Here is a 13,360-nt window from a genome sequence, read left to right as displayed (position 1 = left end):
TCCTGTTCTCCTCCTGGCACTAGGCCTGCCTGGGCCTCCTGGCCGCTCCCGCAGCTGGGTGGGAGCAGGTCCCCAGGTCAGGACAGAAGTGATGGCGCCGAATCCACACCTTCCACCGAGCCCTCCACATCCTCCCCTCTCTCCCCACTGCCAGGCCTGGGAGAGGACCCAACACACCCTCAGGGAGGACAGAGCCACAAGATGGAAGGAACCTGGGTCTCTGGGTATTTGTAAGGGGCAGAGCACCCCCAGCCACCCTGGGACTTATTACATGAGTGAGAAATGAACTTCTGTTGCATGGCATCACTGTGACTTTCAGGTGTGCTATGGAAATTCGCTGACTTAGGCTGATATAAAGGAGGCATCTCTAGTCCAATTTCCTGCCAACCTGGAATTCTGTGACAGTCTGGATTTCCTTGTTTTCTGTAAGAAATAATTACTGAGTACCGAACAGATGCCAGGCAGCCTGAAGGGCTTTACGGAGACAAGCTCAATTAGCCCTCATGACAATCCTGGGAGCCAGGCACTACAGGCTCGGCTTGCAAGGAGGCAAATGAGGCTCAGGGGTGTGAAGCATCTTGGCCAAAGTCAAACGTGTGGGAAGCAATGCAGCTGAAACTTGAAGCCAGGGCTGCTGGAGATGGACAAAGCCCTTCCCCCGCCACAATGCCATGCGCCTCTGCTGAGCACATCACCCGGGGACTGCCATGCTCTATGTGCCAGGCCCTGGGCTGGGTCCTGCAGGAGGGAGCACACGGGTGACACAGCCACAGCCTGGAGTCCTTGCGGCCAGACAGGAAAGGAGAAAGGGAGGGACGGAGCACAGAGACGGATGGAGAGAGGAGGGGCTAGCACAGTCAGGGAGAGCATCGCCACTCAGGAAGAACAGGAAAGGCTTCATGGAGAAGCGGGTGCTTAAGGCTGGCTGAGAATGCTGGGTAAGATTTCAGCTCGTGGCGACAAATAGGGAGATGCTATCTGATCCAAGTCAACAGCCACCTCCTGGATCCATGGGAATTGGCTCAGGATAGGCCCACCACCCTGTCTACTGTAGGGGGCCTAAAGGACTGTGGGACAAACCTTTAAAACACCTCTCTGCACTGGATGAAATACTCCCAGTCCTTTCAAGGTTTCTCTTACAGGCCTCACTCTCCTACAAGCCTCCTTCTCAGCTCTTCTTTCAAAGAGCCCGGGGTATAATGGAAAGAGAGTGGATGGCAGTGTCAGACTACTCCAAGCTGTGATGATACCTCCTACACCCTCCACTGAGCTAGGTGGTTCCCACTGCAGTGCCCTTCCCTACAGGACAACAACTGCACAGTGAGGAAGGTGGGGAGAAAGACAGCTGATAAAGAGGGGTAATATGGGGGCAGCCTGGCCATGCTGCCGGAGCCAGCTGAAGGTGAACGCCGCTAGGGACATCATGTGGTACCCCTGACAGGATGCACTGAGAAAGGCACTCCACCCACACCCCAGTCTAATCTTAAGAAAACATCAGACAAATCCAGACTGGAGGCCATCCTTGAGGACACCTGGACAGTGCTCCTCAAGGCTGCCAAGGTCATGAAAAACAAGAAGGACTGAGGAATTGTCCCCAACCCACAGGGGATTGGGGAGACATGACCACTGTTTGCAGTGTAGGATCTTGGATCGAACCCTGGAGCAGTAAAAGCGCATGAGTGGAAAACAGGTGAAATCCAAATAAAGTTTGGATTTTAGTTAACAATAATGTACCAATATCAATTTTTTAGCTGTGACAGATGTGGTAATGCTTGGTGTGAACCCTGGAGAAAGCCAGATGGGGGTAACTGTACTATCTTTACAACTTTTCTGTAAATCTAAATTATTCCAAAATAAAAAGTGTATTTAATTAAAAAGAGTGAGAGAGGGAAAGAGAAGCAAATGCCAGAACACAAACAAGTCTCATGAGTTTGGAGGCTGGGGAGGGGGGGATTTCTGTTTGGCCCAGTGCTATATATCCCCCAGCTTCTAGAACTGAGCCCGGCACACAGTAGGGCCCCAACAAATATGTTCAATGAACAGTTGGCCCCACCACTGCAGCCCACTCCTGCCTGCTGACGGGGGCTCCAGAGACCAGCCCCACCTGCTCCCCACTAGAAGGGCTGCACCCCTCTGCGTGGCTCCCTGCCCACAGATGTGCATGGCGACAGGAAATGACCACCCAGGCCTGGCCCCCTCTACAGTGACCCAGAATCCCTCCAAGGCTTCCAGAGAAACAAACTGTAAACACAACTAACAGGGGGCAGGTAACATCGGCCACAGCAACTTCTGGCTAGACATGTCTCCAAAGGCAAGGGAAGCAAGGGCAAAAATGAACTATTGGGATTTCATCAAGACAAAGCTTTTGCACAGGAAAGGAGACAGTCAACAAAACCAAAAGACAACCAAAAATATGGGAGAAGATATTTGCAAATGACATATCAGATAAAGGGCTAGTAGTATCCAAAATCTATAAAAAAACTTACCAAACTCAACACCCAAAAAAACCAAATAATCCAGTCAAGAAATGGGCAGCAGACATGAATGGGCATTTCTCCAAAGAAGACATCCAAATGGCCAACAGACACATGAAAAAATGCTCAGCATCACTCGGCATCAGGGAGATACAAATCAAAACCACAATGAGATACCACCTCACGCCAGTCAGAATGGCTAAAATTAACAAGTCAGGAAACGACAGATGTTGGTGAGGATGCGGAGAAAGGGGAACCCTCCTACACTGTTGGTGGGAATACAAGCTGGTGCAGCCACTCTGGAAAACAGTATGGAGGTTCCTCAAAAAGTCGAAAATAGAGCTACCCTATGACCCAGCAATTGTACTACTGGGTATTTACCCCAAGGATATAAATGTACTGATCCAAAGGGGCACATGCACCCCAATGTTTATAGCAGCAATGTCCACAGTAGCCAAACTGTGGAAAGAACCCAGATGTCCTTCGACAGATGAATGGATAAAGAAGATGTGGTATATATATACAATGGAATACTACTTAGCCATCAAAAAAATGCAACCTTGCCATTTGCAACGACGTGGATGGAATCAGAGGGTATTATGCTAAGCAAAATAAGTCAATCAGAGAAAGACAATTATCATATGATCTCACTCATATGTGGAATTTAAGAAACAAAACAGAGGAGCGTAGGGAAAAGGAGGGAGAAATAAAACAAGACAAAATCAGAGAGGGAGACAAACCATAAGAGACTCTTAATCATAGGAAACAAATTGAGGGTTGCTGGAGGGGAGAGGGGTGAGGGGATGGAGTAACTGGATGATGGACATTGGGGAGGGCACGTGATGTAATGAGCACTGAGTGTTAGATAAGACTGATGACTCACTGAACTCTACCTCTGAAACTAATAATACACCGTATGTTGACTAATTGAATTAAAAAAAAAAAGGGATGGCAGGTAACATCAGTCATGTCCAAGGCGATAACACTTGCCTCTAGGGCACGTGAGTATGGTTAAGAAAGTCAGCTCTGGCATCACAGGTGAGCCCTCAAGTCTCAGCTGTGTTACCCGAAGTTTGTGCAACCTTGGCCAAGTCCTCTCCCTTCTTTCTGCCCAGCATCCTCACCAGACAAACAGGAATAATAAATAGCTCTTACCCAATATGCAGATCAACCGAGGGAATCCAAGGAAGGCTTTTAGCCAGGCACTTGCCAAATGGGGCCTATCGTGGGCACTGCTATTATCCCAACACAGCCCTGAAGGTCAGCTGCAAGATACACCTTGGAGGTTGTTGGTATTAAACGGTCTGGAGCAAGGGAGTGTCACTCAAGTTGAGCTCTGGCCAGCCCTGGGACTGCTGAAGAGGAAGGCTGGGTCCAGTGGCAGAGCTGGCCGGGCCGTCCCAGCACCAGCCAGAGGAGGGAAGCCCCATGCCCCAAGGCTGCCTCTGCCTAAGCCCACAGATCCCTCACTTCTCTGCCTTGGGCTCCAAGCCCCGCAGACCACCTCTAACAGTCCTGGGGCTGTCCACCCAGCTAGCACGTGGTCACGCTGGTACGTGTGACACACAGGCTGCCTGCTGTCAGCCACGGGCCACTGTCAGCCCCAGGAAGGCACTGGTTTGGCCCAGTATCATGTTCAACAAAAACAAAATTGGAAATGATTCCTAACCATTTTCACACAATTTAGAAGATTTTCATCATTTCCTGAGAAATTGGGAAATCTGAGGAGCAACAAATCACAGAGCCGCACTGGAGCTGCCCCTTCCCGATGGAGTGTCGCTCTCCCAGGGGCCACAGCCCGCACCCAATCACCCACCAAGGCACCTGCCTGGGCCCTGGGGGCTTCACAGCACGTGACCGACTGCTTACTCTCTCACCACAGAGCTATATATAGACGTTTATCCCAAGAAGACATACAAATAGCCAACACATCCACGAAAAGCTGTTCAGCGTCACTGGTCATCAGGCAAATGCACATCAAAACCACAATGAGATAGCACCTCACACGTGGTAGGATGGCCGCTGTCAAACAAAAGTGTTGGCGAGGATATGGAGAAAGAGGAACGCTCGTGCACTGCTGGTGGGAACGCAAACTGGTGCAACCAGTTTGCAGAAAGTTAAAAATAGGAACACCCTATGACCCAATAATCCTGCAACTGGGTATTTACCCAAAAGAACTGAAAGGATCTTGAAGAGATAACTGCACCCCCATGCTCAGTACAGCATTAATCACGATAGCCAAGATGTGGAGACAACCTAAAAGTCCATGGACAGATGAATGGAGCGAGAAAATGCGGTGTAGACGTACCGTGGAGTATTACTCAGCCTTAGAAAAGAAAATCCTGCCACATGCAACAAGATGGATGAACCTTAAGGGTGTTATGCTAAGGGTAACAGGCCAGTCAGAGAAGGACAGATACTGTACGATACCCACTTACGTGAGGTATCTGACACAATTAAGCTTGTAGAAATAGAGAGTAGAATGGTGGGTGCTGGGGAGAGCTCTTCGAGGCGTAGAAAGTTCCAGTCATACAAGATGAGTAATGTCTAGAGATCTGCCGTACAACTGATAGTTAACACTACTGCGTGCTTAAAAATTTGTTGAGAGGGGCGATCTCATGTTAAGCGTTCTTACCACAATTTTTAAAAAACTGAATTAGTAGTGTGACCCACACAGTGAGAGCATGAGAGTTTCTTATGGTGATAGAACTGTTCTGTATCTACACGGGGGTGGGGGTGGTTCTACGAGAGAATGTCTTGAATTTCACAGAGGAGTACACCAAAAGTCAATTTTTGTATGATTAATTTAAAAAAGAAACTAAAGAAAATAAATTACTAATAATTGTCTACTGTGTGGGGTCAGGGTGGCTTTTAAATCCAATGACATGCCCAACACAGCGCTGTCCACCCAGCTAGCACTTGCCAAATGGGGCCTATTGAGGAACCGTCAGGCTGAGGAACCGTCAGGCATTCCTAGTAAGATGAGGATTGCCTCCTTTCCTCCTCCAAAGAGATTCCAGCCCCGGACTGGAATGCAAGAAAGAAAAGCGAACGCCGTGGAGGGGTTCCTGCCACAGCACCAGGACTCAAAGTTTCAGGTACCTGTGACTGTACTTTGGTTTTGAAACAGCCAGGCTTCTCATCTCCAATAGGGTTTCTACCTTTTGGAGAAACAGAACATTTAACCCATTTCAAAGGGATCTCGCTTCCTGTCCAGCTGTGCTGCCCAGTGGGTTACAGGAGGAAGGGGCTCCAGGGGGAGGATTACACTGGCAGGTGTATACCAGTCCCCAGGGCCCCTTGATGCACGAGCTGTGCGATCCATCATCTCTGAGGTCGATTTCCCTGGATGTAAAACAGGAACAATAATGCCCACTCAGGGTGAGGAGATTTGTAAAGCACCTCCGTATCCCCTAGCTCTCGCTCGGCAGGACAGGGAACCACGAGTTTCTCCTGCCTCTCCCAAGGGCCAAGACTTATAAAAACAAATACATCTAGTGTTAGAGGGCTTTTTTTTTTTCCTGTCCCAAACTTTTCCTGCATATATAACCAATGCAATTAAGTTAACAGACCTGAATGTTAAAGTTGACAACAGACAATTAGGCTAATTACTACTCCTTTAAGGATCAGTTAGGGCTGTTTCCCACACTATATTCTGAGAAATGGTACTGGGCGTCTTGTGAACAACAGGGTGGCTTCGACAATCAGTTTGGCAAAAGCTGGGCTGAACCAAGTGACTCGGCTTCCTCTCATGCAGTACTTCTCAGTGCCTTTAGAAAGGGACACACATGTTGTGAATCTCAAAGGGGGGGACGCCGTATGCAGCACAGAATGAGAGATGCTGTGTCAAGTCAGCCATACAGAGCAGGGCTTTGGCAACCTTCCCCCACATCCAAATCACGTGGAGAGCTTATTAAACCACAGATTCAGATCCCAGGTGGGCACTGAGATTCTGCATTTCCCAAGGGCTCCCAGTGATGCTGAAGCTGCTGGTCTGGGACCACACTGTGAAGAGCAAGGACATCAGTGGAAAGTAAGACCACTTATCGACCTCTTGACCGGTGAGGAACAGTCCCAGAGTAGGGAAGTGGCTTGCTGAAGGTCACACAGGAGTGACAGGTGGGACCAGACTCCAGTCCCAGCCTTCCCTCCAAGTACCTACTCACCACCTGGCTGCCCTAGAGCTCTCAGCCCTGCTTCCTATTGGTTCTCCCGATTTTGAGCAACCTTCTCAGTCTCTGTCATGCACTGGAGTCATGTGAGGGCCTTTAAAAAAAACACTGATACCTGGCCCTCCACCCTGAGAGCCTGATTATTAGGTCTGGCGTGTAGCCTGAGTTGGGAGACTTTTAAGCTCCTCCAGTGATTCTAACGCTCAGCTAGTGTTGAGGACACCGACGTAGAGGTGGTGGGTGAGCCTCCCCCCAAATGCCCTCCTCACACCCTCGTAGCAGCAAGTCCAAAATAAAACATGAAAAGATGGCCAGATAGGAAACGGCACTTGACAAGGCCACAGCTGGCTAAAGCCCTGTCTCAAGATATGAGGTATCACAGTCAGGAATCCAAACTGCCTTGAGAGGAGAGATTTCCATCTCATTCCATGTCCAGATGAGCAGGTAAACATATGTTCTAGGCTTTAAAGCCCCAGTGGCCAATGTAGGAAAACCCTGGATCCTCCAGAGTGAGATGCTCTAAGTTAGTGTGAGACTGTTAGTGGGCGTCTTTAAAGACAATTTCTGAATCAGGTGTCAGGCCAAATGAGGCTGGTTAAAAAAAAGAAAAAAAAGCTGATGACTTTGAGCTTCTTAATGACGGCTATAGGGAAAGAATTAGAGATGAGAAAGGCAATGAATCCAATCAGAGGAGATTCCCATTCTCTCTGAACTTGCTGAATGGAAGGGGAAAAGCTTTAGAGATGAGCCTACAGCTGACAAGTGGGGCTCTGGAGCCAGCGGCAGCATTTCAAGCCCAGCACCTTCTGCTGACCCACATTGCTCCTGCACCTCAACTGGCTTATCTGTAAAGTGGGACAACAACACTGTGTTGTAGGGATACTGTGGGATTACATGAGTTGATGTACGTAAGACCCTTACAACACTGTCAGGCACCAGGAAGGGCTCAATAAACACAAAATACTGGCTTCATCCTCACATCATTTTTCCTCTGGTCTAATCTTCATCTCCCTTTTGCCCTCATTTTTAAGCCCATTTATGTTTTTTAAAAATTGTTGTAAAGTAGGGGTGCCTGGGTGGCTCAGTCAGTTAAGTGTCCGACTCTTGGTTTTAGCTCAGATTGTGATCTCAGGGTTGTGGGATCGAGCCCCACATCAGGCTCTGTGCTCAGAGTGGAGTCTGCTTAAGTTTCTCTCTCCTTATTGGAAAGTGTCTGCTAGAAAGAGGGAGAAAGGGGAGAGAGAGGGAGGAAGGGAGGATATGGATGAAGTGGAAGTTATTTAAATTTTGGAAATTCGGATTGCAGTCATAATACACACTGGCCCTCTAATATAGCCGGGGGAAAAGGCTATTTTGACGTAGCTGCTTTTCCTACTGAAGACTTGAGTTATGGTTAAATAAACAGTGCTCTGCAAAAAAAAAAAAAAAAGTCTCTCTCTCCTTCTCCCTCTGCCCCTCCCCCCATACACTCTCGCTCTCTCTACCTCTCTCACAAATAAACAAATAAACCTTTTTAAAAAAAATTATTGTAAAGTATGTGTTTCTGTCAGCTTCCCCAAGCTCTTTCTGGAATAAGGCAGGGTAGAAATACAGACACTCATGTTAGCTAACTGCTGAGTGTTAACTATGTGCTCAGAGCCCCCTGTGGGGGCTGGGGCTTAGCTGGGCACAGGGAGTGAGGGGGGCTCTGGGTCTGCAGGGCCCCCCTCAGACAAAGCCACATGAGGAGCTGAGGAATTCATACTTGATCCTCAGAGCAATGGACCCTGCTTGAAGGTTGAAACCAGGACATGAGAAAATCAGGTTAACTGTGGAAAGCTTTACAATGAAAACAAAACAAAACAAAACGAAAAAACCAGGTCAACTTTGGAAAGCTCATTCAGGGTTCTCTCAAGAAGGTCTGGGGTCTCCTGGAGGAAGGCCAGGGTGAGAAGCAATGGAGGTTGAACCAAGGCACTGCTGCAGGGCTGACATCATGGGCATCTGATCTACAGTCAGGATCCCCCGCTCCGGGGGTCTATGTTTATTTTAATGCTCTGCTATCATGGTCCTGGAATCCGCAATATTTTTCCAACAAGGGGTTCTGCATTTTCATTTTGCACTGGGCCCCACAAATTACAGAGCTGGCCCTACCCGGCAGGGACACCTCTCTTGCCCCTACATCTACCCTACCAGGTGAGGCAGTGAAGGTTACCACTTGTCTTTAAAATGAAGAACCCGAGGCCCCGAGAACGTAAACTAACTGTCCCATGGCTTGGCTGGTCAGTGACAAGGCAGCAGCAAACCCAGGACTTAGGGGTTCAACTCGGGGGCCTCCACTGCGGGAAAGCGGGCCATCTCTGCCCCTCTGAAAGCTGTGCTCAGGCTCCTCTGGGCCTGGGCTGCAGGAACTGTCCCCCACCCCTACCCCAGGCTGAGTGGGAGGTAGATGCTGCCGACCCCTGCCAGCCGGAACTGGGTATGGTCAGAGCCAACACCCACGGATCTGGGTCCCAAGGCCAGTTCCACAACAGCAACTTGCCAGCGATTAATGAAACAATTCAACAGGAGAAAAGCAAACACAAGTAATCTTTGCAGTCCCAGGATCCCGCCTCCTCCAACCCCCCAAAACAACTGAGAGAGCAAATTCAAGGAAGGAAGGGGGAAAATTCTCCACCAATAGCTGAAAATCTGCCCAGTAAAGAAGAGTTGGCATTATCAAATCACACCATGCCTTTGACTTCCGTAACAGACCGTGAGAGGCATTTCCAAGAGCGAGTTTGGCCCAGGTGCTGTTCTAAGCACTGGAGTTACAGCAGAGAATAAAACAGATAAAAATCTTTGCCCTAGGGAGCTCACAATTTAATGGGAGGGAGAAAGAGAATAAGCATAATAATTAAGTGAATTACATAGTGTTAGGAAATACAGGTGCTTACATGAAATAACACAAATAATGAAAATAGTGGCCAAAATTTATTGGGTGCTTACTGTGTCTAAATGCTTTACACACATTGACTTGTTTAATCCTCTCAACAATGGGTACTGTTCTCATGCCCATTTCACAGACAGGAGAACACACAGAAGGTAAGCTGCACAAGGTCCCGTAGGCACTAAGAAAAAAAAGGAGTATTGATAAGAAAGGGCAAGAGATTGCTATCCACCGCCCCCCCCTACCCCAACACACACACACCTCCTCCTGATTCTGGCTCGTTGTAAGGCAAGCAAAACAGGCAGGAAGCCTGGTTTTCTTCCAGGCCTCCAACTGGGAGAGGGGGTCCAATCACAGTATGCCCCTCTCCCTTCCCCCACAGTTCTTAAGAGATCTGACAGGGCTGGGACTCTCGAAGCACTCCCTTTTCTCCCAGAGCTAGAGCTTTGGAGCTAACAGCCCCCAGTTCAAATCCCAGCTCCACCAGCTCACCAGTATATGACCCTGGGCAAATAACTTCTACTTAGCAGCCTCCCGTTCCTTTGATTTAAAATGAAGATAAAAACTCCCTCCCGCAGGTGACAAGGGAACAGACTTCAAGTCTGCAGCTCGCAGTTCCTGTACAGGGGTACATGTCCTCCTCCCTTCTCTTCAGTGCTGAGAGGGCAGGGCTACACAGCCCCAGCTCGGTACTGTGGGCCACGTGGCAGAGGGCTGAGCACGGTAAACATTTGATGAATGAACACCGAAGAGGAAGAAGGTGTGTGGGATGGGGGAACCTTCCTTAGAAACTGAGTCCTGGAGTTAACAGATCTTAAAAAGTGTGGGTTACTAGGCACAAATGGCTCATCCTCCAAAGCGCAAATGCCAAGTGGTGAAATCTAGTCTCACTGTTCTGTGGTAAGCCCAAGCCCTCAAGAAAATTTATTAAAACAATACCTCATTAGGCTGGGGCCCCCATAGCACCAGGGCACTCCAAACCTCCAACTCAAGGGGCACCAGGTCAGAAGCTGTGCATGACCTAGACCCTGGCCCACCCCCCAGTCTAGGTCCCGTGAGGTCCAGGGCAAGACCCTCAGCCTGGAGCCTCATCTTCCTCCAAAGCGGTTGGTTGCAGAGTGAAAGGATTAAGTGACCCAAAGTGGCGGTTTTCCCCAATAAAGTCAAAATCACTGGAACCTACTAAATCACAAGGGCATGGGGGTGGGGCGTTCAGGAATCTTTAGTATCAGCCTGGGTAAGGGGAGGCTTTGTGGAACCAGGAACCCACGTGCCAACCACAGCTCTCGAGGCCCAAGGTTAACTGTCAGTGTAAGGACTGCCCCTGATTCCATCCAAGGAGCTTTCCTCCTTTGGAACTGCCCTGGATCTGCAAGCATGTGTCTAAGACCCTGGTGTCGGCCTCTGGGCTTCATGGAAGGGGCAGGAAGCTGGCAGATGTTTGCAGATGGCATTGGTGCCCAGGAAAGGCTGGAGTGCCCCATCAGCCAGTGCGTGGGGGTCACTGCCAGGCTTTTCTTCTTGGGAAGGCTGTAACTTTACCCTGACTTCACTCTCACCTATGCAGAGGGAAGGGGCAGGTGAGGAGGAAGAGTTCCCTCCTGTGAGGGAAGCATCAGAACCCAATTTGTGGATGAAGAAATGGCCTCATGGAGAAGCTCCTCATCTACTGATGTCCTACTTCTGAGCTCTAAACCCTACAATGCTTCTCCTGCATCCAATCCTCACAGGTGAGGACCTTATTTCAGCTCCAACCTGCAGGTAGTGATTTTTAGAGATACTGAGAGGGTTCAGATACTTGCCCAGGTCATCCTGTCACACAGCTGAGGGCAGGTCTGAACCTAGAGCCTTAGCCCCTAATTTCTAGAAGATACCGAGCTGCTCAGTGGAGGGAGCAGAGCCAGGATTCTAATCCAGCCCTTCCCCACACTGAAGCCCTGCTATTTTCCTGGCCAGACCCCCACAGTGTGGCTGTCTCAGGCAGGGCATCCCCCGAGGCTCCATACCGCAAAGAAGTCTGGCGGAGACCCCTTCTCAGGCAGGCTTTCTGAAGGCCTAGCGCAGCACAACGTGGACCATGAGGCAGCTGGACCCCACAAAGGACCCATTGTAGTGACTGCAGACAGCCACGGCCAGACCAGGCTGGGCCCTCTGGGGAGCCCTGTCCATGGCTCCTGGCCTCCTCCCCTTCCCATGGTGCCCCCATACCCAGAAAACAGGACCGGGACTGGCAGAGGCCTCCTGTTCTGCCTAGGCTGGGGCAGTCTCAGCCTATGGAAACCTAAAACCCTCCAGCTGCTGCCAGGCAGTCATGGGGCTGCAGACCCCTGCGGATCCCTGGGGGCTCACTGGAGGTCGGATGCACCTGTCAGCAGGGGTGGGGTCCACGAAATGAGGCTCCAGAGATGGCAGGGGGGAGGAGGGATGGCTCGTTTGCTCCCAGCTGGGAAAGTGAGTTACCTGTTTCCCAGACTGGGTGGGGAGCGGGGGGCCCCGCAGGAGATGCGGGTTTGCGTGGTGTTGGGGCAGGCTGGGGAGGGGGCTCGGTGGAGGGAAGGGGTCGGGCGGCCAGGAGGTGGGTGGCTTTGCCTCCCGCTGCACGAGGGGGCCCTCCGAGGTTCCGGCTTTGTGTGCAGCAGGGGCCCCGCCCCAGGTCCCCGTGGGCCTGCAGGAGGCATGCACAGGGCTGCGGGGCCGCTTTTGCGTGCCGGGCAAGAGGAGTCCGCGGCGGGCCCGGGCACCCCCTGTGTCCGCGGTCGCCACACTCACCTCCTGAAGTCAAAGGGCATCGTGCCGCCGCCGCCGCCGCCGGGGGTGGGAGCGCTGCAGGCCAGGTGGGCTGCGGCGCCGCGTGGGTCCCAGCCCGCTGCCAACGCCTCCTCCGGCCGCCCCGCCCCCGCCGGCCGCCCACCGCCCCCGACACCCGCCGCTCGCCTCCCGCCGCCGGGAAGTGACGCTCCGCGCAGCCCATTGGGCGCTGCCCGCCCGCCCCCGGCCTCCTCTTCCGCCGCCCGGTTAAAGGGGCCCGCGGGCCGGGATGGGGGGGGCGGGCCTTTGGGGTCGAGGCTGGACGGGGGAGGGCAGGGAGCTCCCAGAGACGCGTTCGTTCTTTCGAAGCGCCCCTCTGCGTTTTCCTCCACTTTCTCTCTGTGGCCTTGGGCAAACCTCAGCCTCTCAGAGCTCTTTTGCTTTTGTAAAACAGATTCCTCGAGTTGTGAGGATTAAATGAATGAATGATCCAGATTTGAGTCGTGCACAGCGTCTAGCTCTGAGAAGGGAGGAGGTCAGGCAGTCCTAGACTTATGAAGTGGACTCACCATTTCCCTGCTGTGCCTCTCTGGGAAAGACACTTGGCACCTCTGAGCCCCCACTGCTTTCCACGTCTGCACAAAGAGGCTGATGACATTAAAGGGCTTTTTCCTGGGGGTCGGATGAGAAAGTTGGGAGACTGGCTTAGTGCAGTGCCTGGCACCCCGTAAGGGCTCAATCACCCAGAGTGATTGCGATGGACCAGATAGCTGCCTCTGCTTCCATCTTCCACTTAATGGTTCATTTGAATGGTTTTCATTGAGACCTGGCTGTAAGCCAGGTCCCTACAGAGCATGCTGGTTGTCTCAGGCAGATTGCAACCTGCTCTATGACTTGGCCCCGCACAGACCTCTTTGAGCCTCAGCTTCATCCTGCAAAATTCACAGGTAATCGGTATCTCCCACCAGGATGGGTGGATTAGAGGAGATGGTAGATGAGGTAACACAAGATTGGCATAAAGGAAGCTAATTCTGAACTTCCCCTGGGGTTCTGTCGCT

General features: G+C 51.1%; 1 protein-coding gene across 1 annotated transcript in view; it reads right to left on the bottom strand.

Moving 5' to 3' along the window:
• Nucleotides 1–12,459, bottom strand: part of ERGIC1 (endoplasmic reticulum-golgi intermediate compartment 1) — a 104,184-nt gene extending 91,725 nt beyond the window's left edge. The window contains exon 1 of the mRNA XM_035014378.1: nt 12,324–12,459. Coding sequence (XP_034870269.1) covers nt 12,324–12,343 — 20 coding nt within the window. The 5' untranslated portion in view covers nt 12,344–12,459. The remainder of the gene's footprint in view (nt 1–12,323) is intronic.
• Nucleotides 12,460–13,360: the final 901 nt, after the last annotated feature.

This window comes from Mirounga leonina, unplaced genomic scaffold (assembly GCF_011800145.1).
Source record: "Mirounga leonina isolate KUSES-001 unplaced genomic scaffold, KU_Mleo_1.0 Mir_104, whole genome shotgun sequence".
Taxonomy (NCBI): Eukaryota; Metazoa; Chordata; class Mammalia; order Carnivora; family Phocidae; genus Mirounga; species Mirounga leonina.
Note: the sequence above shows the minus strand (reverse complement) of the source record. Positions and strands in the feature narration are given on the sequence as shown.